Source organism: Leuresthes tenuis, unplaced genomic scaffold (assembly GCF_036924035.1).
Source record: "Leuresthes tenuis unplaced genomic scaffold, fLeuTen1.0.hap1 SCAF_11, whole genome shotgun sequence".
Taxonomy (NCBI): Eukaryota; Metazoa; Chordata; class Actinopteri; order Atheriniformes; family Atherinopsidae; genus Leuresthes; species Leuresthes tenuis.
In genome coordinates, this window is record NW_027325365.1 from 2,256,158 (window position 1) to 2,283,102 (window position 26,945).

At 43.6% G+C, this 26,945-nt stretch overlaps 1 protein-coding gene across 1 annotated transcript in view; it reads left to right on the plus strand.

Annotated features, from left to right (window-relative positions):
• Nucleotides 1-12,259, plus strand: part of pde6a (phosphodiesterase 6A, cGMP-specific, rod, alpha) — a 41,063-nt gene extending 28,804 nt beyond the window's left edge. Inside the window, exons 16-23 of the mRNA XM_072396322.1 lie at nt 8-95; nt 358-458; nt 3,804-3,911; nt 3,990-4,053; nt 7,463-7,537; nt 11,126-11,209; nt 11,323-11,491; nt 11,624-12,259. Of these exons, the coding sequence (XP_072252423.1) occupies nt 8-95; nt 358-458; nt 3,804-3,911; nt 3,990-4,053; nt 7,463-7,537; nt 11,126-11,209; nt 11,323-11,491; nt 11,624-11,664 (730 nt within the window). The 3' untranslated portion in view covers nt 11,665-12,259. The remainder of the gene's footprint in view (nt 1-7; nt 96-357; nt 459-3,803; nt 3,912-3,989; nt 4,054-7,462; nt 7,538-11,125; nt 11,210-11,322; nt 11,492-11,623) is intronic.
• The last annotated feature ends 14,686 nt before the right edge of the window (nt 12,260-26,945 follow it).

Below are 26,945 nucleotides of genomic sequence, written 5' to 3' on the forward strand. Positions count from 1 at the left end.
TCTCCAGGTCCGGTAATCCTCTGGCGAAGCTTCATGGCTCCTCCATCCTGGAAAGACACCATCTGGAGTTTGGCAAGACGTTGCTGAGAGATGAGGTGACATGCATGCAGGGTTGTGTGACACGAACATAAAGAGTGATGGTTTGATGGTTTTTTTCCATCCCTGCTGCAGCTTTTTAATGTTTAAAGAAACTTCTTCTGATACAAGCTGAAATGCTCAAGTTTTACTGTTGGTTGCAGACATAAAAACTCAAATTAGTTGCATATAAATCACATCTCTGTGCCTTCCCCATCAAACCTGAGCTATCTGGTGCTTTTTTACTGTGAGATGACTTGTTGACTTTCTCTTGTGCTTCAGGCATTGAACATTTATCAGAATCTGAACCGCCGCCAGCACGACCTCGTCATCCACCTCATGGACATCGCCATTATCGCCACTGATCTGGCTCTCTACTTCAAGTCAGTACAGCAGATTAATGTTTTGATGATTTGAATAATTCTGTCAATATATTCTCTCAATGCTAATGATCCATATCAAGATTTATGTGCTCCTCATTAAAGGGGAACTCCTGTGTTTTTAAACCTTATTTCTGGCATGAAATACGTTCATCTGCTCACTGAGAACAGTTTGGTGAAAGTCGGCGTCCTTCGGAAGATATTTAGATAACTGGAGATCCATATAACGGAGTGAACGGGGCTTAGAGGATGCAGCCTCTAAATAAGGCATTATCTGTCTTTATTTCACCAATACTTTAAGAAGAATGAATGAATGAACGTGTGCTATAGCTCTGTTAGCTCATAGCTGCTGTGTTGTGGCTACTTGCAGCTATAGGAGAGCTAACGGAGGGATTTCTACACAGGCACTCTACTGGGACCACTTCATCCACACGCCCCCCTGCAGCACAGTTTATTCACTCCGTGCTCTGTGACAGTCGGCTAACTTCACACAGAGTTTGCTGCTGATAGTTTTGTGCAACATGGCAGGATATTTATCAGATTTTGATGACGTTGGGGAGAAACACGATGCAAACTTAGGTTTAAAGTGAACCGGCCCTTTGTTTGGTCTTTACAGCTTTTAAGCTTCAGCAGAAAATAACTCGAGCACATTTCAGACTTTTCCTAAGTTAAACTGCAAGTTTTTAGTCCACTTTCGTTCTTACCGGAGTGAATAAACTGTGCTGCAGGGGGGCGTGTGGATGACATCATCCCAGTAGACGAGTGTGTAGAAAGCCCTCTATAAGCCTCCCGATAGCCGCCAATAACAACAACACAGCAGCTATGAGCTAACAGAGCTATAGCACACGTTCATTCATTCATTCTTCTTAAAGTATTGGTGAAATAAAGACAGATAATGCCTTATTTAGAGGCTGCATCCTCTAAGCCCCGTTCACTCCGTTATATGGATCTCCAGTTATCTAAATATCTTCTGAAGGACGCCGACTTTCACCAAACTGTTCTCAGTGAGCAGATGAATGTGTTTCATGCCAGAAATAAGGTCTAGATTTAAAAATACTGTCGTTCCCCTTTAAGGACAAAATCACAGATAATTTTTAATTGAAGCTTTTAGATTGAATGACTTCTTGTTTTAAAGTGTTTCTGAAATGTAAGAATACAACACTCTTTTAAAGCTAAATGGTTTATGCTCTAACTGTCAAGAGGTAGTAAATAAGACTATAAGACTTCACTCAACACAGAGTAAAAGGAAGGAAAAAACTCATTTTCTTTAAGGTTGAAACACCAAAACAAAGGTCATAGAATGCAACAAAACCGGGATGTTGCACAGAGCCTGTAGCAATAAAAGCAGCAAAACTGGAGGAATAAATATAAATAGAATAATAAAAATACATGAGCAACAAAGGTCATCAGTTGGTGGAATCAGGTGTGATAAGTGGCAAGCCGTGGATTAGGAGAAGAGTCGATTTGGACCTCCAGTTTGTGGAAAAGGGCAAAAAAAAAGGAAAAATCAAGGCCATTCAAACGACAATCAGAGGTCATTTCCCCCATTTAGCTGCACGTTACAACAGAAATGTCATTGAAGGACCATGATGTGAAACGTTTCTCATGAGGAACAGATTGGTTGATCAGCCTGAGGTGGCCAAGCAGCCGGCAGAAGACTGTCAATCATCCCCAGTTATTGTGCATCTGCAGCAGGAGTTTAAAGCTTCGGCTCCTCACAATGAATAAATCGCTCTTTGGCCGCCTGTGAAACGGGTTTTGGGCGCATCACAAACTCCTGGAGCTGTCATGGGAAGGTGCTGTTACTGAAGGAACTGTGAAATTTGAGTCTTTTGTTGCTCAGAATTTTATTTTAAGTCTCTATGAATAATGAAAGTGGGGCATCTTTAAATCCTGAGAGTTTAAAGACTCGGTTTGTTTTGTTATGGCAGCTTTTCTACTAAACATAAGAAAGATCAGACCATACCTGACCCAACATGCCCCCCAGCTCCTGGTGCAGGCCATGGTCATCTCCCACCTTCACTACTGCAACGCTCTCCTAACTGGTCTCCTAACTGGTCTCCTAACTGGTCTCCTAACTGGTCTTCTAACTGGTTTCCTAACTGCTCTCCTAACTGCTCTCCTAACTGCTCTCCTAACTGGTTTCCTAACTGGTTTCCTAACTGGTCTCCTAACTGGTCTCCTAACTGGTCTCCTAACTGGTTTCCTAACTGGTCTCCTAACTGGTCTCCTAACTGGTCTCCTAACTGGTCTCCTAACTGGTTTCCTAACTGGTTTCCTAACTGGTTTCCTAACTGGTTTCCTAACTGCTCTCCTAACTGGTTTCCTAACTGGTTTCCTAACTGCTCTCCTAACTGCTCTCCTAACTGGTCTCCTAACTGGTCTCCTAACTGGTCTCCTAACTGGTTTCCTAACTGGTTTCCTAACTGGTTTCCTAACTGGTTTCCTAACTGGTTTCCTAACTGTTCTCCTAACTGTTCTCCTAACTGGTCTCCTAACTGGTCTCCTAACTGGTCTCCTAACTGGTCTCCTAACTGGTCTCCTAACTGGTTTCCTAACTGGTCTCCTAACTGGTCTCCTAACTGGTTTCCTAACTGGTCTCCTAACTGGTTTCCTAACTGGTCTCCTAACTGGTCTCCTAACTGGTTTCCTAACTGGTCTCCAGCCTGTGAAACCTCTGCAGATGGTCCAGAACGCGGCGGTGCGTCTGGTCTTGGATCAGCCTAAAAGAACACGCCCCCCCTCTGTTCATTGAGCTCCTCTGGCTGCCCTTAGCATCAGGTTCAAGTCCCTGATGTTAGCTACAAAGAGCTTAATGGAACGGCTCCATCTACTTGAATGCTCTTGCAAAGGCTTCTGTCCCAACTGGGTCCCTCCGTTGGTCCCAGGATTGTCGTCTAGCAGCTCCTACACCACGCCTAAGACAATCCAAACTCTGTTCATGTGGCGTCCCACGATGGTGGAATGACCTACCGAGCGCTACCAGAACAGGGGCGTCCCTGTCTATCTTCAAGAAGCTCCTGAAAACCCAGCTCTTCAGAGAGCATCTCCTATCCCAGCACTTACCTTGTACTTCCCTCCCCCCTCTATCTCTGCACTTTATCTTTCTGCACTTCCTTCTATGCCTGCACCCTATCTCTACTCTGTCCCCTCTGACAGAGTCGGACTCCTGGGTTCCTTCTATGTAGCTTATTGTTAGCTTTTTATAAAGCTGTTATATCTTCATTTGTAAGTCGCTTTGGATCAAAGCGTCTGATAAATACAGAAACAGAAACATTTTAACTATCAAGAACAACCTCGAAGTCTTTATCAGCCCCATTTATCTGGCATTTGTTTGTTCCTTTGCAGGAAGAGGACGATGTTTCAGAAGATCGTGGACCAGTCCAAAACCTACGAAACCTGGAACGACTGGACCAAATACATGATGCTGGAGACCACTCGCAAAGAGATTGTCATGTAGGCAGAGACTCACAACAAGACCGCTTCCAATATGGGTCGAAAACTGTGCAGATCTTATTCATGTGTTGTTTCCAGGGCCATGATGATGACCGCCTGCGATCTCTCTGCCATCGCCAAACCGTGGGAGGTCCAGAGCAAGGTGGGCCCACGCAGCTTCTCATTACACGGTCCTTTCCATGCTCAAAGTTAGAAGTTAAAATGTGCCACATCTGTCTGCTCACAGTAATAAGACACACACTCGGGCTCCGGAGAGGCTGCCTGAGAGGAGAACCAAAGATAAAGTAGACAGAGAATGACATTCTGTCAGCTTCCTGATGGCCTCATGCATCAACAGCAACCTGCTGCTTTTCATTCCCCTCATCACGGCCTGCCAGACTCAGCATTTTATTTTACTGAAGAATGTAATATACACAGCGCCATCAAGCCTGCAAGCACATCAACATAAACAGCAAACATATCAGCCAGTCTTTGGCCATTTGTTACCTTTGTTTGCAGTTGCCAGGCGTTTTCTGCCTCTTTTCACAAGCTGAGGATTCATTGTATCAACGCTGGATTTGCAGTAAATTGAAGTGGAATTATGAAGCCCAAACAGAGAACTCAGTTCAGCCACAGATGGTAATCCGTCTAAATAGATGAGTGGATAAATCTACAGAGCTGGAAGGTAATAAACCTAAACAAGCAGGCGTGAATTGAGTTAAATCGCTGCAATATATTCAGAAAATATCGCGTTTCATATCACTTTTGTCGACTGAAAACTGAAAAGGTTGCCTCATATGCATCATATAGTTCTGCAGGGAGCTTGTTGCTCTATATGAAGAACTAAGTCTTGGATTACAGGCAGCCCCATTCAAATCTTTCCCCAAATAAAGGAACATTTCCAACATTTTACTTACCGTTCCAGCATGTTTTGCAGGTTAGAACCAAACAATCAAAGCTGATGATGAGTGTTTTCGCTCTTAAACACATTTTTGGTGGAGAGTGATGGATGGAAAAGCTGATATCTTCATATTTTCTCTTCCACTTTGTTCTGAGAAGCATCTTCACACACAGCCAGTGGGTGTAGTCACTTCGCACGGCAGAGGTTGGTGTAATGAAAGGAAGAAAATCTTCATTTTCTGGCAGCTTTTTGGAACATAACATGTCATAAGGCAGGGATTTGAAACCTGTGCCCCCCCCCCATGTTTACACTCCTCTACAGCTGAGGAAATTGAATTAGCAAACGTCCAAAATGATGCATTTTCTGGAGTTTGTGTGAAGATGCGGAGCATCAAACACCGTGTGCACGGAGGTGTTGCAGCTACAGCGGTGCGAATAGCTGACTGATGTGTTTTTAAATGGCATCCAAGCAGATGCAAAGTCCTGAAAGAAACATAAAGCAGTGCAGAGATGCTTCTAAAGAACAAACTGGAGTTGGAAGAAATGTCGACAGCGATTTCTGCACATGAAACAGTCTGGATCTGTGCACCTTTGCACTGATTTGAGCACCAATTCTGAGCATTTGAGCATTTTTCGGGAGGAAAATGCATCTAGTTTTGCTGATTTTGACGCTCAGGTGACTAATCAAAGGAATCGATAGTTTTAGACTTTGTATTTCTCGCATCGAAGATGTGAAATAGTTTCAGGGAAGATCAGCTAGCTCACCTTCGAGCTGATGAAATATTTCAATTAAATTCAATTAAACTTTATTTATATAGCGCCAGATTACAACAATTATCATCTCAAGGCTCTTAAGTAATAAAGTCCAATTCAAGCCAATTGGAATTCAATTCATTGTAATCATAATCCAATTAATTCATATAGAGCCAATTCAAAAATAATATCCTAGCTAAGGAAACCAGCAGATTGGACCGAAACTTGTCTTCAGTCCAATCTCCCGTCCTGAGCCTGAGGGACTGTGGAAAGGAACGACTCCCTTTAACAGGAAGAAACCTCTGGCAGAACCAGAACCAGGAAGAAGCCTCTGGCAGAACCAGAACCAGGAAGAAACCTCTGGCAGAACCAGAACCAGGAAGAAACCTCTGGCAGAACCAGAACCAGGAAGAAACCTCTGGCAGAACCAGACTCGGGAAGAAACCTCTGGCAGAACCAGACTCGGGAAGAAACCTCTGGCAGAACCAGAACCAGGAAGAAACCTCTGGCAGAACCAGAACCAGGAAGAAACCTCTGGCAGAACCAGAACCAGGAAGAAAGCTCTGGCAGAACCAGGAGGAAACCTCTGGCAGAACCAGAACCAGGAGGAAACCTCTGGCAGAACCAGACTCAGGAAGAAACCTCTGGCAGAACCAGAACCAGGAAGAAACCTCTGGCAGAACCAGAACCAGGAAGAAACCTCTGGCAGAACCAGAACCAGGAAGGGTGTCCATCCGCCTCGACCAGCTGGAGTTTGAGAAGGCAGAAAAGAGGGAAAAGAGGGGGGAAAAACACCATAACACCATTCAAAGGATACCTGCTGGAACAGGGAAACACAAGTTAATAACCACAATAATGTCACATGGACATAAAATCATCTGAGAAATTAAACAGGAGGAAAAAGAGAGCAAAGTGAGGAAAGGTGTGACAGATGAGGTCCCCCAGCAGTCTAAGCCTATAGCAGCAGAACTATGGGATGTTTCAGGATCACCTGAGCCATCCCTAACTATAAGCTTTATCAGAAAGGAAAGTTTTAAGCCTAATCTTAAAGGTGGAAAGGGAAAAAAAAGGTTGAAGGTCGTCAAAGAGCAAGCTCAAGATGTGATTAATACGCTGATATAGATCAGAACATCATCTTCAGTCTTGGTCCAGCTGTCCGTCCCACACACTCATCAGGAAGTGTAACTGCATTATCTGATGCCCCCCCCCCCCTCTGGCAAACCTCTCAAAAGGTGAATTTCACAGTTACACTGCAGCTGCTGCACGAAAAGCTTCATTTTGATCATGAGCAGAGACCCTTAATGTAGGCACAGCGACTCTGACAGCTTCAAATTAATGCTTCTTCTCAACTTCCTGATAAAACCATCACATACCTGAGTGATAGACTGCGTTTTATCATGTTATGTGGAGACAGAAGCCTGAGCTGCTGCTCCTTTCCGCGGGTGATATTCTATACTTTTCATCCAGTTCTGCTTCCCACGCAGAGTCTCTGTGTACAGCCTTGTGGCAATTGTTCCCTGAAAACTGGCGAGATGACTAACTCTTCGAAAATGAGGTTTCTGAATTTCCATATTATTCATCGGATCTCTCGTTGCGCCGGTTTGGGTTTTAAAGGGGAGACAAAACAGGCTTTCATCTCATCAAGTCACAAAGCCCGAAACCGCCTTGTGATCTGTGAACACATTTCTCACTTACAGAACACTGAGAGAGCTTTGTGGGATGATTTTTAACGTGAAAAGGAGGAGAATAACCTTCAAATCAGCACTGAGGAAATTTAAGAGAGCCCTTTGAAGAATATAAAATGACTGACAGAAAGCAAATGGTTCTGCCTTCATTATTTGTCCAGTTCTTTTGCTGCAGATCTTGTAAAACATGATGTAATGATATTCGAAGTGTGACTGACTTAAACTCCCCTGCAGGTGGCGCTTTCCGTGGCTGCAGAGTTCTGGGAGCAGGGAGACCTTGAGAGGACCGTCCTGGAGCAGCAGCCCATTGTAAGAACTCAAAATGCTTCACACAAATGCTTTCATTACGCTAATTTAAAGGGGAACTCCGGTATTTTTAAACCTTATTTCTGGCATGAAATACGTTCATCTACTCACAGAGAACAGTTTGGTGAAAGTCGGCGTCCTTCGGAAGATATTTAGATAACTGGAGATCCATATAACGGAGTGAACGGGGCTTAGAGGATGCAGCCTCTAAATAAGGCATTATCTGTCTTTATTTCACCAATACTTTAAGAAGAATGAATGAATGAACGTGTGCTATAGCTCTGTTAGCTCATAGCTGCTGTTATGTGGCTACTTGCAGCTATAGGAGAGCTAACGGAGGGATTTCTACACAGGCACTCTACTGGGACCACTTCATCCACACGCCCCCCTGCAGCACAGTTTATTCACTCCGTGCTCTGTGACAGTCGGCTAACTTCACACAGAGTTTGCTGCTGATAGTTTGGTGCAACATGGCAGGATATTTATCAGATTTTGATGACGTTGGGGAGAAACACGGTGCAAACTTAGGTTTAAAGTGAACCGGCCCTTTGTTTGGTCTTTACAGCTTTTAAGCTTCAGCAGAAAATAACTCGAGCACATTTCAGACTTTTCCTAAGTTAAACTGCAAGTTTTTAGTCCACTTTCTATGTCAGGAGAGGGTTTCTGCAGGCAGCTGTTGGACTCTACCCCTAAAAAAGAGAAAAAGGACTGAATGGGTTCTGCCTACTTGGACAAAAGAGAGCTGTGAAGATTAGAATAGATGACGACAACTTTGAGTAAGATGGACGTTCTTACCGGAGTGAATGAGCTGTGCTGCAGGGGGGCGTGTGGATGACATCATCCCAGCAGACGAGAGTGTAGAAATCCCTCTATAAGCCCCCCGATAGCCGCCAATAACAACAACACAGCAGCTATGAGCTAACAGAGCTATAGCACACGTTCATTCATTCATTCTTCTTAAAGTATTGGTGAAATAAAGACAGATAATGCCTTATTTAGAGGCTGCATCGTCTCGCTAAAACATCTTTTCCACTTGTGTCTAAAATTCAGGGGAGAGTTGACAAAGTGAATCTCCTGACGTGTTTTACTTCGTCCTGACAGTCTGCTCTGCAGCATCTGCTGCGTTAGCTCAGCCTGCCTCTGTTAGCGCCATTCATTTAAAGAGGATGTTTTTCTAAATTAAACATGTAGAATGGGCCTAAATCTAAAGGTTCACACTTATTGTTGGATGATAAAACAGAGGAACTTCCTATAATCGCCTGACATGTCAAATTCCAACTTTTCTTTTGAGTTTCTACGCATGGGAGCATGTAGGTGTGTTAATGACTCCCTGCTGATGTGCCGCTGAAGTGAACTGAGCCGCTGTTAATGTTTTCTTTTCCTGCTGTGAAAAGTCAGAACTGTTTGAGGTGAAGTGAACATCGGATCAAGATTTGAGCCCGACGACAGGTTTCAAATCGGGCCTCCCTCTGGGATGAGGTTCTGTTTGGACTCTTAAAAGCACGTATCGTGTTTAAATGAACCAGGTTTGAAGTGTAATAACTGCACTAATGTGCAGGTGTTGGGTTATTTGAGCCCGCGGCTCACTGACAACGTAGGCTTTTTATTTCTTTCTGCCTCAGTAATCTTCACAGCTCTCTTTTGTCGAAGTAGGCAGAACCCATTCAGCCCTTTTTCTCTTTTTTTAGGGGTAGAGTCCAACAGCTGCCTGCAGAAACCCTCTCCTGACATAGAAAGTGGACTAAAAACTTAGTCAAGTGAACACCCAGACTGGAAACTATGCTTTCCATTAAGATTTTTCTGCTTTCTGACCTGTATTTGTGATTATTATCTTATATTATCTTATAATAGCACCTGTTGGTGAATGATAAACTCTCCTGTAACAAAGCAGTAATAAAACAAAAAGAGGACCAACCAATAAAGCTGGCAATTGTATCACACCTTGCAATAATAAAGCTTACAGAAACTTACAGATTCCAATCCAATAATCCATCACATGGTCTCTTACTTAACGGTATGAACAAAACATCAGCTCCCTGTTAACACTTCAGACATCTAATTGGAAATTTGTATCCTTGAAATTGTTTCATAACGGTCTGGACCATGGAGAGTAATCACATTAAAGGCAGTTGGAAGACTTTAGGTGAATTAAAAGGCAGTTTAACTTAGGAAAAGTCTGAAATGTGCTTGAGCTTAAAAGCTGTAAAGACCAAACAAAGGGCCAGTTCACTTTAAACCTAAGTTTGCACCGTGTTTCTCCCCAGAGAGAAAAGCTGAATGCAGGAGGAGGACGACTCGATGGGAGGACTCGTGGGAATTAAAGCAGAATAAGGCTCCTCTTTGGGACAGTTTAGAAAGCAGATCCAGAGACAGAAACACAGTTGGAGGATGAAAATGAAAGGAGATTGAACTCCCTGTGGTGGCGTTGTTGAGCAGGGTTGAAGCCATTATGTGGAGCGCTGATTCAGAAAGCTCGGTCACTGTGGCCTTGACCCAGCCGACCGTACCCTCCCCGGCTCGCTGTGCTTCATTCCCTCGTGTCCTTGAGACGCTTAAAGCAGCGTCCTCCACTCCTTCACTCCTCCACGTCACAGTCCTCTGAATTTAATAGCATCTGTCAGCAGGGAAAACTTCTCATTTTGATCAGTTTGCAGTTCCCCAGCAGTGGATTGTGACTCACTGCAGTCTGAAAAGAGTTCACTTTTATCAGGAAATGTAGGTGGGCAGCAATTATGGCCCAGCTTTCGGTGGGATTTCACAGTCCAGTGTGCTATTCACACATGCCTTTAAGTACAGTTTGAATATGGCTGCTAATGTGAGGCTATTGTAACCTTGCATGGTGCATTCAGACAGAACCTGGGTCCAAGGTTTGAACACAATGAATCTACAATTTCCTGATTAGGAAAAATGGAACACGGTTTCCATTTTAATTCCAGGAATAGTCCCCCCCATTACTGTCATTACTGTTTGTAAAGACTCTGCAGTAAGTTTTCTGTTCACATGGTAGCAAACATCTGTATTCAGAGAGGAAAGCTTTAATTTGTATTTACACTGAGCACAACGTGGAAAATAATCCTGGAGGAAGATAAACTGGTCACTTTTATTACTTTTTTAATGTCTCAAGCACTCTGAGTTTGGTTTTATCTGCAGCCAACAGCCGGACAGCCTCATTACAGAAGAAAACTGGCTTTTTTTTCACTTTTTCAAACATAATTCAGGTGCTGTGAAGACACAAGTTGCTTCACAAATGATCAGTTTGATTTCAAAGGGAGTTTTTTTGGTTGCTGAACAGGTTTCCATGGCAGCGCTCCTGGCTGAAAGTTCTCATCTTAGGAAGAAAATGAATCTTTGATGGAGAACCTGCACCTAAATGTTCATTTAGGGGGCAAAACTTTTAAGATAATCCGGCTTTCACTGTAATTTTGCTCTTTAGTTTTGGTTTTCATCGATTAATTCCAGCAGAGAAAACATCAGTAATTCTGAGGCAGCACAATAAGAGGCTGTTTCCTCTACAGTTGAGCTTCACACGAACAGATAAAATGTGAGATAAAGGCGCCTGGATCAGTGACGAGTTGCTTCTTTTCTCTCCAGCCCATGATGGACAGAAACAAAGCAGCTGATCTGCCGAAGCTGCAGTGTGGTTTCATCGACTTCGTCTGTGCTTTTGTGTACAAGGTCAGACATCCCATCACTCCACCACAAGCATCCTTTTAGTTTAGACTCTGATTGTTGTAACCGGGTCATTTTATCTCATTTATCTCTTGTGTTGACGCCCTCCCGCCTCCCAGGAGTTCAGTCGTTTCCATGTGGAGATCACCCCCATGCTGGACCGCCTGTTGAACAACAGGAAGGAGTGGAACGCCCTGAAGGAGGAGCATGAGGCCAAACTGGCTGCCATCGAGGAAGCTAAGAAAGCCAAGGAGGAAGAAGCTCAGCAAGCTGCTGCTGCTCGACAAGGTAGGACTGATACAAACCCACAGAATCCCCTGCTTCTCTTCAAGGACATGAACCAGTTCACAGCAAATTAACTCGTTTCTTTTTCCCTTCTTTCCTTCCTTCCGTTGTTTCTTCCTTCCTTCCTTCCTCCAGCGGCGAGTGCAAACCAGTCAAAAACTTGTATCCTCAGCTAGAAATTCTACAGCGACGCCACCTCGCTTTGCAGCATGATCTCGCACCGGTTCTTTCTTTCTTTGGTGGGATTTTCGGCCATTTCTCTCTTCAGAAACTTGGTGTAAATAGAAATGTGACTTCTTAAGTCAACGTATTTTTCTCCTCTGCTCTCTTTCCACGCTGCTTCTTCCTCTGTGAGCTATTTTTTCATTAGCTGCACTAAGCTTTATGGTACGTTCAGGTGATGAAAATCACTTAGATCCAAGCTGTGAGTCAGCAACCAAAAACCATTACATGCAGCAAACACATGTCTGAAAGTCACACGGGTAAGAAAATAAACCATAGAAGTTCTTTTCCTTTAGCAGAACATCAATACAGCGATTAATAAGTCTCTTTGACTGAAAACTGAAATTAATTTGTTCCTTTAAGAGTTGATCGAAGGGAAACGGCCGCACAAGTCCAATGTCAACAGTTGTATTGAATTATTTCCACTTCTCGTGACATTTGCTGTGCCGACATTCTCGTTTGTATACATGCTGTCAAATAGTTAGAATAATCACCTTAAAATGTAAATGCAGATGAAACTGTAATATAGAGGCATACTGCAATTAAAGTATGTGTAACCTGTTCGGTCACTGGTCGTTTCTGACCGTTTGTTCCAGCTTTCTGTGCATTAAAGTCTATTCTGACTCTGTATTGGTTTATATTACAGTACATACCACCTCATCTGAGTCACTTTCACATTATATAACACTTAGTGTTTCAGCATCTTGGTTAAATTCCATTTAACGCTGCACGAGTTGGGGGGAAAAAGCCATGTGGCGCTGACTGATGTCAGTTATGTGGCTGTGGTGTGATAATTAAATGGTGTCATGATCCACTTTGTTCGGATATCTAACAAAATGCACACAAATTACTGCTGTGGCTGAATTGTATTCTCCTCAAATCGAACAAACAGGAAGTAACAACAATTAGAAATCCAGTTTTTTCAAAATAAAATGTTTTTACAAGCTCAAAAGTAAAAGTCTTTAAATAAATAAAACAAGTTATCTGTGAATACTTCACATAAGTACAAACACCTTTGGAATTGGTTTATTTTATACAGTTTGTTTAGTTTTGTTAGCTCGTCTGCGCTTTCACCACCATGCTTCCATCAGACTTTTCTCTGCGGTGTTGATACGAGTTTCTCATGTATCGGCTGTAATTCTGCACGTCTTACCTCTCTGTTCGACGTCCGCTAGCTTGAAGCTAAAGTTCTTACCTCTCCATTCGCTAGCTTGAAGCTAAAGTTCTTACCTCTCCGTCCGCTAGCTTGAAGCTAAAGTTCTTACCTCTCCGTCCGCTAGCTTGAAGCTAAAGTTCTTACTTCTCTGTTCAACGTCCGCTAGCTTGAAGCTAAAGTTCTTACCTCTCTGTTTAACGTCCGCTAGCTTGAAGCTAAAGTTCTTACCTCTCTGTTTAACGTCCGCTAGCTTGAAGCTAAAGTTCTTACCTCTCTGTTTAACGTCCGCTAGCTGGAAGCTAAAGTTCTTACCTCTCTGTTTAACGTCCGCTAGCTTGAAGCTAAAGTTCTTACCTCTCTGTTTAACGTCCGCTAGCTTGAAGCTAAAGTTCTTACCTCTCCGTTCACTAGCTTGAAGCTAAAGTTCTTACCTCTCTGTTCGACGTCCGCTAGCTTGAAGCTAAAGTTCTTACCTCTCTGTTCGACGTCCGCTAGCTTGAAGCTAAAGTTCTTTCCTCTCCGTCCGACGTCCGCGAGCTTGAAGCTAAAGTCCTTACCTCTCCGTTCGACGTCCGCTAGCTTGAAGCTAAAGTTCTTACCTCTCCGTTCGTGAGCTTGAAGCTAAAGTTCTTACCTCTCCATTCGCTAGCTTGAAGCTAATGTTCTTACCTCTCTGTTCGCTAGCTTGAAGCTAAAGTTCTTACCTCTCCGTTCGCTAGCTTGAAGCTAAAGTTCTTACCTCTCCATTCGATGTCCGCTAGCTTGAAGCTAAAGTGTCGCCAAATAACAGAGATGGAGGCTTTTTTACTTTTTTGGCCACCAGTTCCGTGTCACTCGAGTCGACATCTATCTTCGCCTGGTGTGTGCGATCAGACACGCTACCAAACTGAGACGAACCAGACTGGTCCTCACTTATTAGCTGTTGAAAATAGATTGAACTGCTCTCAGAGGGAATGAGTTGTCATGTCCCTGCATGCACTCTCAAAATCGGAGCATTTTTGTGGTCACATAATTGCACAGGCTGACATTGTAATTATATTCATTGTGCAGCACTAATTAAATTGTGTTTAAGATAATATATATAAACAAATCTACAAGTTGGCTGCAGAAAATAAAAGTAACTTTCTTTGGGAAAATGCTGCAAACAGCAGATAAACAGGTGAGGGTGTCAGGATTGGGTATAAAAGCAGCATCCACCAAAGGTTTAGTCTTTCCATCCCAGGGGATGGGTCAGACTTCCATAATTTCTCAAAGCTTTGTAAAGAACTTTGGTCTTTCAGCATCTACAGATGCTGCAGAATATTGTGAACAGATTCAGGGAGTCTGGGGAAATCTCAGTGTGGAAAGGCCAAGGACAGAAAGCCCTGTTGGATGAGCTCGGAGCCCTCAGGCAGCACTGCAGGAGAAACCGTCAGGCCACCATGATCCATACAGCCACATGGGCTCAGGAGGAGCTGGGAAAAGCATTTCCACTCAACACAGTCCACGGCTGCATCCAGAAATGTGAGCTGAAGCTGCATCACACCAGGAGGAAGCCATATATCAGCTCTGAGCAGAACCACGGCCCAGTTCTCTGGACTCCAGCTCATCTCAGAGGGACAGAAAGACAGTGGACACGTGTTCTGTGGGCAGATGAGTCCACGTTTCAGCTGCTTCTGGGGAAAAAACTGCTGAGAAAGAGCATCCAGGCTGTTCTCAGAGAAAGGTTTAAAGCCAGCGTCTGTGATGGTCTGGGGCTGCATCAGAGTCCAGGGCATGGAGGGCTTCATCTGGGTGAAGGTACCACTGATGCATGCTGGATGTTGGAGTTCTGCAGAGACAGATGCTGCCATCAAGGTGACTTCTGTGGTTATTTCAGCAGGACGATGCCAGACCTCATTCTGCAGGACTTCCAGCAGCTTCAGACACACAGAGTGTGTGAGCTCGGCTGCCTGCCTGCAGTCCACATCTGTCTCCTGCTGCAGATGTTGGAGCATCATGAAGAGGAGAACCAGACCACAGCAACCAGGGACTGCAGGGACTCATCAAAAATAGAAATTCAAGTCTTTGGACACAAGTTGTAGAAGTTTTCCACCATTATGTTAACATTCAACGCTTATAACTATTTTAAATGCTCATCATACATCAAACTCTCATTTTATGAATTGAAGTCCCTTAGCGGTCATAGAGGGGGGGGCGGGACTTTTTTCAGGGAACGTTTTATTACATTGAGTGCTGGAGATACAATTAGTGGCTCATAACAGAGTCCTGTTCTCAGAACATCTCCTTTACTGACTGGAAGCTGAAACGCTGCCGTCTTACCCCCCCTCCCTCAGCTGAATTTATCGTAAAATGTTCTGATTATTAAATGTTGGTTTGAGTAAATTCTTTGTTTGTGGTGACAGCTTGAGTTTGTTTAGGTTTCCCATCTCCACTGGATGTTTAAGTCTCTCTCTCTCTCCCTTATCCCCCAAAATATGCCACAGGAAATCTGTTAATAGGCCACAAAGGGGCTTTTTTTTTTACCTATCATGACCCATGAAGGACTGATTTAACAAAACAAGTTGAGAATAAAACATATTTATCTAAAAGTTGTTAGAACATGTCAAAGTTAAGCTCCATGACTCAGTTTTTAACCACTTTGCGCTTCGTTTTAACCCAGATGTACTGACCTGGAAGTGATTCGGTGTTTGCTGGCAGTAGCTCAGTAGTAAGGACAAAGAAGGACACATTCTAGTGGAAAGCAAATCCTGGCAATATTTTCATGGTGAAAGCAACAAAATCAAGTTGGATCGTCCGGTTTGAATTGAACAGAAACCACAACACTGGTTCAAAGTTTGTTTGCGTTTCAGCGTCCAGACAGGAGCTGGAAATGGGGTGAAAACGTAAGTAAAAAAAGAAAAACTGTGGGTCAGAGAGAATCTGTCTGCAGTGATGATGCAGGACTGCAGCAGGACACGTGCAAACTCGCACAAAGCTGGCTCCATAAACGTCTTCCAGCTGCCCGATCCATTTGTTTGTGTCGGTGTGGGCTCACTTTGGTTAATTCACCCACCTAGAGCCGCCTATAACACGGTTACAAAACGCAACGTGACGCCAGAGAGCAGAATAATGAACACTGATTGCCACTGGAGCCTCCACAGGAGGGCAGTTCACAAGCTAAATTTATCCCACACCCCTCCCTCCCTTACACACTGTAGTTTTAGAATAACGCCGTGGATTCGTAATCCGAAGTGTGTCGTCACCGGTGTGTGACGCAGGTCTCCGTGACGTAAGGCGTGCTGGAAGCTCGGAGGATTGCCGTATACGGTGGTGATGTTCAGCGGAGCTTGCGAAGCTCGGTTCTGACGCAGGAACATCCCGTGACTGCAGAGAGAGAGGAAGGCAGGGGGAGAGCGGCAGCTGCAGTACCCCCAGTGAGCCCACAGGAAGGAGGCTGTTGCCGTGTTCTCGTTGTGTTTGGGGGGCAGTCGTGACTGCAGAGCTGCCAGCCTGCAAGCCACAGCAGAGAGAGCGATGCAGGACTATTTATAGAACAACTATGCATGGGTTGGCTGCAGTTTCTAAGCAGAGGAAGTCACTTGACTAGTTTGTTAGCAGTGCTTTATGTAATCCACTCGTGCGCCGATCATGAACTGATATAACCACCACTTAATGAGTGTTAACCCCTCGAAATCCACTTTTTTATGTTTCAATTTCCCTTGTTCTGTGTCCCTAAATGTAACGTCTTTCACTCTGAATGACGTGTCATAATTCCTGCATCAGTTTGTTCAGACTCATTAGCGCAAACTCAAACTCTTAGCTTGATACGCGTCTTTGATAACTTTGTGTCGGTCAGGTTTGGCTGCACAAGAGCTGGTGAAAACACCACCGGTGGAACCACACTGCATAGATGTGGGAATTGTAAGAAAGAGAAAGCATTGGCTGTCATATTAGACATGAATCGCCAGTTCTGTGGGCCATCATTCGGAGTGAGTTGTAAGAGAAAGATTGCACTGAAAACAAAGTTTAGGGAGAGTTACGTTCATGAACTGGTGGGGATGAAGGGAAGAGGAGAGTGACCACGGATCAGAAAGATCTGCACAAAGTTACAGGGAGAGAAGAGCTTCTCTCATGCTTCTTCCTGTCAGATCTGACGCTGCAGCGTCTTTGATCAGCTGGACGCCTCTCAGATGGCTTCCTGTACATAATGAAGAATTACAGAAGTGCATCTCTGAGACTGGATGTTAGTGGTTAAAAATGAGTCGTTACAGTGGCTGCTGAGGCTTAAGTAGCATTTATATCGTGAACAGTTGGATTCTTTCAGTTTTCAAAGACGAAGGGATGTAAAAGCACCAGAAATAAACCTCAGGAGGTGACCTTTTTCATCGTGTTGTTTCCAAAACAAAGTCGGTTCATTTCTGCAGGTGTGGCTTCTGGAATCAAAGCGTCTCACGAGGAAAGTTTAAGAGGCTTATCCAGCATTTTCCTCTGTGCAGAAACCAAACCGGAACACTTGCTCTGCACTCATTCTGTGATTGTAACGCTGCAGCTCCAAGAATCTCAGGGCTGGAATCCTCAGAGGTTTTCTGGCATGTTGTTGGGCTAATAAGATTTTATAGGCAGCACAGATTGTATTCTCTACAAATATAAAATGACAGCTAATCAGTTTAGCTCAATATAAGCGTTTATATCACAAATAACAGTAGAATGAAAACGCATCGAGAGGTAGGAAACTGAGCAAAGACATGGAGAAGGTTTTAGGTTAAAAGATGAGTCACAATCACAGGATTGAATGTTTCTGGTATGTTGAGGCACAGTTGATTGGTTTTGAGAGTGCTGCTTAGTTTATATATTTAAATATTAGATAATTAAAGGTAATTTTGATTAAAAACAGGTTGAACGGTTACTGTGAAAATTTAATGAAAGAATGCTTCTTCCTTCAAAAGGCAGAATTTGACCTGTTCCAGCATATTTTTCTATTTAAATCATCAATTTTTCAATTATTTTCAGAAAATTAAGAGGATAAATAGCAGCCAGGAGCTGCTGATCAATGCTCTGATTAACTGATCCTCAGTCAGTGTGAGCAGCTCTATAAAAGGAGGAGTTCTGTCAGTTTAACACGATGCCAAGGAGGAAAGACACCAGCAATGATCTTAGAGAAGCAGCTGCTGCTGCCCATCAGTCTGGGAAGGGTTATAAGGCCATTTCCAGACTATCTGGAGTCCATCATTCTACAGAGAAAAAGATTATTCACAAGTGGAAAACATTCAGGACAGCTGTCAATCTTCCCAGGAGTGGACGTCCCAGCAAGTTCACCCCAAGGTGAAGAAGCCCAGAGCTACATCTCAGACTCTACAGGCCTCAGTTAGCATGTTAAAGGTTAAAGGTCACCCCAAGGTGAAGAAGCCCAGAGCTACATCTCAGACTCTACAGGCCTCAGTTAGCATGTTAAAGGTTAAAGGTCACCCCAAGGTGAAAAAGCCCAGAGCTACATCTCAGACTCTACTGGCCTCAGTTAGCATGCTAAAGGTTAAAGGTCACCCCAAGGTGAAGAAGCCCAGAGCTACATCTCAGACTCTACAGGCCTCAGTTAGCATGTTAAAGGTTAAAGGTCACCCCAGGGTGAAGAAGCCCAGAGCTACATCTCAGACTCTACAGGCCTCAGTTAGCATGTTAAAGGTTAAAGGTCACCCCAAGGTGAAAAGGCCCAGAGCTACATCTCAGACTCTACAGGCCTCAGTTAGCATGTTAAAGGTTAAAGGTCACCCCAAGGTGAAAAAGCCCAGAGCTACATCTCAGACTCTCCAGGCCTCAGTTAGCATGTTAAAGGTTAAAGGTCACCCCAAGGTGAAAAAGCCCAGAGCTACATCTCAGACTCTACAGGCCTCAGTTAGCATGTTAAAGGTTAAAGGTCACCCCAAGGTGAAAAAGCCCAGAGCTACATCTCAGACTCTACAGGCCTCAGTTAGCATGTTAAAGGTTAAAGGTCACCCCAAGGTGAAGAAGCCCAGAGCTACATCTCAGACTCTACAGGCCTCAGTTAGCATATAAAAGGTTAAAGATCACCCCAAGGTGAAAAAGCCCAGAGCTACATCTCAGACTCTCCAGGCCTCAGTTAGCATGTTAAAGGTTAAAGGTCATGGCAGCACAGTTAGAAAAAGGCTGAACAAGGATGGCTTGTTTGGAAGGGCTGCAGGAGAAAGCCTCTTCTCTCTAAAAAGAACATGGCAGCACAGCTTAGGTTTGCAAAGCTGCATCTGAACAAAGCTCAAGACTTCTGGAACAATGTCCTTTGGACAGACCAGAGCAAAGTGGAGATGTTTGGTCCTAATGCACAGCAGCACGTTTGGAGGAAACCAAACACAGCATATCAGCACAAACACCTCATACCAGCTGTCAAGCACGGTGGTGGAGGGCTGATGATCTGGGCTGGTTCTGCAGCCACAGGACCTGGGCACCTTGCAGTCATTGAGTCCACCATGAACTCCTCTGGATACCAAAGTATTCTAGAGTCAAATGTGAGGCCATCTGTCCCACAGCTAAAGCTGGGCTGAAACTGGCTCATCAACAGGACAAAGATCCCAAACACAGCAGCAGATCTACAGCAGAATGTGGGAAAAAGAAGAATAAAAAGCCCAAATCCACTTCCATTATTCCTGTCGTGTAACTTCTTAAAAACAAGACAGTACCAGCATACCCGAGTGTACCTTCGAGGAGCCCATGGCACCTTTAAGGTGGTTTCGGGTTTGAGTTAAACTGTGTTTGAAGCTGAATCAGCTGGGATTCAAACATTTAAAATGATTGTTTTTGGCAGCCGGTTAATATTCTCTTCACTGTTCAGTGACAGAACAACATTAAAGGCGTATTAACTGTACCGTTATCAAAGGCTGATCAGTTTAATTTCGAGGCTAAAAGCTAGATATTTCTCAGTTTTATGGTTAAAACTTTGTTTTCCCTCATTTTTTTCAGTGCAGGGAAGAAAATTGTTCATTTTCTGTCAGATGTGAGAAAAACATGTCTGAGCAGAACTGAATGTTCATAGAAATCTATGTTTCTCCAACAAAGCCATGCAGGTGATATGTTAAAGCTAAGAAGTGTGCTCATCAGCTCCTGGTTTATAAGAAGGTTCATCACTCTGGGAATGTGAGGCTTTATCTCTTTATGCTAAAGACAACTGAGAAAAGCTTCAAAATGTACCCAAATACTAACACGTTTAGTTTTAATCGAATGGAAGTCTTTCCACTGATGATATTTTCAGAAGCACCACAGCTGATGAAGTTGTGAGTCTCTAGTTTGGCGGTGATGTCTACCTCCTGGTGTTCCTGTCCGTTACAGTGAGGCTCATGGGGATGATAGCCGTGCACTGCACTGCAGAGCAGCTCTGTTTGCTGCAGTCACGACTGCCCCACAGTAACATCCAAACAGAGGACAGCAGGACAGGAAATGGCTGACAGGATGATTTCTAATCTCCTTTGGCTTTTGGCTGTACAGTCACCAGATTTAAAGGTTAATACTTGTGCAAATATCTGTATCAACAAAACCTTTAATCACTCACAAATATTCATATGCATGCATGTATTCATACGTGCACCTTTTCTTTTGTCACACCCATGTTTTCTCAGACCACAATGATTTATGGTTATTTGATATTTACCTTCCTCCTTCGGTTCTTTGGCTTTATAGATTAAAGGTTGTGAGTCATTTGGTCTAGTTTTCTAAATCTCCAATCCTTTTGAGCTTTTTCCTTTGAGAGACGAGAACAAAAGATATTCAGTTTAATACTTTTTAATCTCTGATAGGAAATTATGTTGCCACAGTATTCATTATTAATGAACGTATGCTGCTGTTGTGGATGGATAATGGAATAAGATTAATATGATCTGACAAACCTGTGGAAAGTTGAAGTGTAGCAGAGAGCAGGGTGTGGTGGAAACCTTCAGAGGTCGCCATCATTGGGTTGGCTTGTTTTTGCTACCTTGACAGCAGCTTGGCACACCATGGTAACACCTTGATCGTCAAGGTAACACCATGACGATCAAGGGAAGAAATGGTTTAAACCGCCTCCACCTTTTTCTCCATTTTGTTCCAACTCTGCATCTTAGACGTCTCCTCTTCAACTCATCTTGATTTGAGGGTCTTATTCCAGGCTTTCGAAAGCTCAGTTAGCTGCTCCAACAGGCTGACAACTTACCTGTTGGCGTGGACATGATTATAATGATGGAGGCTTGACGTATGAACATTGTTCCACTCCTCTTTATTAGTTGGTTAAAGGGGAACTCTGGTATTTTTAAACCTTATTTCTGGCATGAAATACGTTCATCTACTCACCGAGAACAGTTTGGTGAAAGTCAGCGTCCTTCGGAAGATATTTAGATAACTCGTAATCATGTATATCCATCTAACAGGGCATAGAAAATACAACCTCTAAATATCTAAATAAGGCATTATCTGTCTTTATTTCACCAATACTTTAAGAAGAATGAATGAATGAACGTGTGCTATAGCTCTGTTAGCTCATAGCTGCTGTGTTGTTGTTATTAGCGGCTATCGGGGGGCTTATAGAGGGATTTCTACACAGGCACTCTACTGGGACCACTTCATCCACACGCCCCCCTGCAGCACAGTTTATTCACTCCGTGCTCTGTGACAGTCGGCTAACTTCACACAGAGTTTGCTGCTGATAGTTTTGTGCAACATGGCAGGATATTTATCAGATTTTGACGACGTGAACGATGACTTTGAGTAAGATGGACGTTCTTACCGGAGTGAATAAACTGTGCTGCAGGGGGGCGTGTGGATGAAGTGGTCCCAGTAGAGTGCCTGTGTAGAAATCCCTCCGTTAGCTCTCCTATAGCTGCAAGTAGCCACATAACAGCAGCTATGAGCTAACAGAGCTATAGCACACGTTCATTCATTCATTCTTCTTAAAGTATTGGTGAAATAAAGACAGATAATGCCTTATTTAGAGGCTCTAAGCCCCGTTCACTCCGTTATATGGATCTCCAGTTATCTAAATATCTTCTGATGGACGCCGACTTTCACCAAACTGTTCTCAGTGAGTAGATTAATGTATTTCATGCCAGAAATAAGGTTTAAAAATACCGGCGTTCCCTTTAAGCTGTTGGCTCTCAGGTTCATGAACACTTGACGCTTGCAGAGCTTTTTTGGGTTGACTCTGTTCTTCTGTGGAAGTTTGCTTTTCTTGGGCTAAGAGGGACACGACCAGCTGTAGTTTTCCTGAAAGTTATACATAATGACCTGCTTCTAAAAATACTTCTTCTGCTGTGTTGGTCACACTGTCACGTGCACACATCAAGCACCACTGTGCGGCGTTACGAAGGTCACCTGCATAATGTCACTGAACCCTATAAAACTTCATGTTTTACCTGCTTCAAGCTTTTTGGAGGTTTCTTGTTTCCAGCTGTTATTGGCAAAAAAAATGCAAAGTGACTCGCTGAGCGTGGCCAAGATATGAGATAAGTTGGTGACTGGCAAGATTTCTCTGGTTGGAGGAGACCCAATATTCCATCCAATGCCAGAACTGTTACTGTCTGTAGAAAAACTGAATGAAATCTTACGATTTCTCACCAGATATCTGAGGGGTGGGAATCTTCGCACCTTTTTCACCTCCGATTTGATTCCGATGCATCTTAAAGACATAATTGATTACCTTCCAATGCATTTTTCTAGAAAAACGAACCAAGGGGGATGTTGGCAGCTTGTTTTCCGTTCTGACAGTGAAATAACACCGACATCAGCATATTCTGAGTCGCTAACAAAAGAAAAACACGAGGTAGCACCTTCCTGTGAAGAGTGAGGAGTGATGTAATCAATTATTCTCTGCACATATAGAGCCAGTGGGATGCCATCTGTCAATCATCAATATGTGCAGGAGTTAAATAGGATTATGTTGCAGTGGATGGCATCACATGTTAGATGAATCCTTTCTTAAAAAGAAATGATGCTATGGCTTTAGGTTTAGGTGCTGGAGGGGAATAAAATGTTGAGATATCTTCCAGATGGGATGTTGTCTCATAGTGAAAAAGCTCTGGTTCTCAGACTCAATATGGATGCAAATTCTTTACCCTTTCATGGAAGCTTTGATCGGGCTCCCTGGGCCCCTCGTTGGCAGCAATTACAACCATTTGTTTTACGTTATATTGATCTATCTTCCCAAAATATTTAAGTTCAGCTCCATAGAATTGAAATTGCTTCCATATCGGCCGTCTCTGCTATATACAAACGTCCTTAAAGTATCCAGGTGCTTCGCTACTGCTTTTTCTAGTTGCATCTTTTGTGTTCCATCAATTAATTATTCTATGAACATAGAGAAAATCAGTTTTTGATTTTTGTGCATTAATTCACAATCTTCTCCATCTGCATCTTGATCCATTTGAGGTTTTCTTCTTCTCTCTCCAAACCTAAAACACAGATATCCTTATTTACTGTATGTCTGACATATTCATGCTGGAGTAAAAGTGATTTCAGAATTAAAGCAACACCGGAGAAATTTGTGAATCTTTGTGCTTGTGACTCATTTCGAAGGCCTGCTTTTGGGCTGAGATATCGCAGTTCACGACTTTGGTTTCTACCCCCCGCACCGCATAGATCCCATTTCTGTGGGGTCAGAGTGCACGGTTTGGCTGTGCATGTGTGGGGCTCACACAGAGATTAGTTTGCATGATGGTGGTGTTACATCCCACTGCTGTAGGCGGAGCCAACGAGCCAGAAGTAGGAGGAGCCAATGAGCCAGAGGTAGGAGGAGCCAACGAGCCAGAAGATGCCAAGTTCTTTGGAATAGAATAATACTTTATTCATCCATTCAAATTAGTCGAGTAGCTCAAAAAAAGGATAAATATTTACAATGATTTCATACTAAACAGTAATAATAATCACTGTTAAAAAGGCTGATGGCCGTGGGGACAAAGGACCTCCTGAACCTCTCAGTCCTGCAGCCTCTCACTGCAGCTGCTCCTCTGACCTGCCGGGATGCTGTGGAGAGGATGTTCATTATTACCCAAAACAGAATCATTTCCTCCTCATCTGTTGCTCCACCACAGAACTGAGAGGCTCCAGTCTTCTGCCTGCAGCAGAACTGACCTTTAGTCACTTTAAGGGCTGTTCTTGGGTGAAAGCGTTTAGTCTCTGGTGGAAGATTTGCACAGAGTCGTTAACATTTGACCACGATGGAGTACAGACTCCTCTGGGAACATTGAGCATGTTTCGAACTCTAATTTCTGGTGTAGAAGTCTAGAAATGATAATTCAGAGATGGAATAAACGGCTCAGTTTGAGTTATTTTGCTCTGGACCTCCGGTTTCCTCGTCTTAGGTGTTGTTTGGTTTTATTTAGTCTTTCCTCCTCTTCGCTCCCCCCCAGGTTTAATACAGCTGATGTCCAGCCTCACACATTTCCCCCTTTCCTCACAGCCCTGGGCTTTGTGAAACATGCATGTTCCTGTGCACTGTGTCTGGTGTGGGGATGACAGGAGGCTGGAGAGCATGCTGGTGCAGGGATGTTCCCTGCTCACACATCATCAGCGCAGCCGCTGACATGTGAATCACAGTTCAGCCAGGCGGAAAATTGCCAGCGGCCTGTTAATAGGGTGCCGTTAACCAGGGGAAGACTGGAAAGAGGGAGCGTCCATTAGTGTGTTAATGTGTGCATGTGCCACCAGGCAGAAGCTTTGTGAGGCTGAACCATAGAAAGGTTTTAGTTGCACAATAATACTTCAGTTGGTATGCAGAGAACCACCTGTATGTTTCTGTATTTATCAGACGCTTTGATCCAAAGAGACTTACAAATGAAGATATAACAGCTTTATAAAAAGCTAACAATAAGCTACATAGAAGGAACCCAGGAGTCCGACTCTGTCAGAGGGGACAGAGTAGAGATAGGGTGCAGGCATAGAAGGAAGAGCAGAAAGACTTTATTATTCACGTTTTAGCAGTTATTTGGTTAATTTAAGTGCAGATGTTGTCACAAACGCGCATCATCAACCACATCATTATGAAATGTTAGTTGACAAATCCATTTTTAGACAAAATGTGACCTTTTTTTGTAGAATTTTGGCTAATTTTCGGGTCCTACTTGCACCAAGGATTTTCTTTTGGGTGCCAGGATTCTCAATATTGACCTTAAAGTCAGAGTAAAACTGAAATAACTGCAGAAAAATGTGTTATGAACTATTCGGTCAAGCATAGAGTTTCTGTTTCTGTATTTAGCAGACGCTTTTATCCAAAGCGACTTACAAATGAAGATATAACAGCTTTATAAAAAGCTAACAATAAGCTCCATAGAAGGAACCCAGGAGTCCGACTCTGTCAGAGGGGACAGAGTAGAGATAGGGTGCAGGCATAGAAGGAAGTGCAGAAAGATAAAGTGCAGAGATAGAGGGGGGAGGGAAGTACAAGGTAAGTGCTGGGATAGGAGATGCTCTCTGAAGAGCTGGGTTTTCAGGAGCTTCTTGAAGATAGACAGGGACGCCCCTGTTCTGGTAGCGCTCGGTAGGTCATTCCACCATCGTGGGACGACACATGAACAGAGTTTGGATTGTCTTAGGCGTGGTGTAGGAGCTGCTAGACGACAATCCTGGGACCAACGGAGGGACCCAGTTGGGACAGAAGCCTTTGCAAGAGCCTTCAAGTAGATGGAGCCGTTCCATTAAGCTCTTTGTAGCTAACATCAGGGACTTGAATCTGATGCTAAGGGCAGCCAGAGGAGCTCAATGAACAGAGGGGGGGCGTGTGTTCACCCCTCTGTATATGAGACGATCGAGGCGTCATCGTTTTCAGACAGCTGATTGATCTCAGTGACAGCAAAGTATCAGCAAAGCAACTAATTATCAGGAGAGAAAACCAGAAAAGTCCATCTCATTGTGTTATAAAAGGCTAAGAGCTTCATCATGATGGATAAAAGTGTTAATAAGACTGTTAATACCGTCTCTAAAGATCCTTCCACAGACTGTGGAGCTAAAGAGAGGAAATTACAATAATATTTCCACCTTTAATTAATGATAGTCCAGGAATCCTTTGAGAATTTTAGGGTAGAAATGGACACGAGGGAGAGAAATAATAGTATCGGGTACCTTTGCTGGTTGAATTGTGAGTTAAAACCTTTTGAGCTCAGACTCGTGTTTCCTGAGGAGAAAAGGAAATTGCAACGTCTGCCGCTGTGCTGCAGGAATAATTCAGAGTTGGAGGAAATGAGCAGCTGTAAAATGGTGCTTTTTGTGTGTAATAACTCATTATCATAAGGAGTCGCTCTGCTTGCACATTCCTGTTCTCTGCAGTCGGGTTTGTGGTCTCTTTTTTCTACATTTACCACATCTGCAGCTTCTGATTGTATTCAGGATAATTCTTCAGAAACCTACAAATTCTACATCCTCTCCCTCCATTTGTCTAGACCAGGGGTCGGGAACCTTTTTGACTTAGAGAGCCATGAAAGCAAAAAATTTGGAAATTTTTTTCAATGAGAGCCATATAATATATCTTAAAAGTGAATTCAACTAAATGTCAGTATAATAAGCCTCTGAATTCATTAGCATATTATATTAGCATATTATTTATTAGCATACTCGCCATCTGTGAATGGTTTTCCGTTCCTCACTATTGCTAAAGATCCAGCAAAGCTAGCAGAGTTATAGCCACCTTGCCGGGTTGCTGCTGGCTCGCTTGTACCCTGCTCAGTAGCTCTAGCTTGTACCCTGCTCAGTAGCTCTAGCTTGTACCCTGCTCAGTAGCTCTAGCTTGTACCCTGCTCAGTAGCTCTAGCTTGTACCCTGCTCAGTAGCTCTAGCTTGTACCCTGCTCAGTAGCTCTAGCTTGTACCCTGCTCAGTAGCTCTAGCTTGTACCCTGCTCAGTAGCTCTGGCTTGTACCCTGCTCAGTAGCTCTAGCTTGTACCCTGCTCTGTAGCTCTAGCTTGTACCCTGCTCAGTAGCTCTGGCTTGTACCCTGCTCAGTAGCTCTGGCTTGTACCCTGCTCAGTAGCTCTGGCTTGTACCCTGCTCAGTAGCTCTAGCTTGTACCCTGCTCTGTAGCTCTAGCTTGTACCCTGCTCAGTAGCTCTTGGCACGCTTTCTTTCTGCTGTCTCCTGCCGGGTATTTTGATGCAAAGG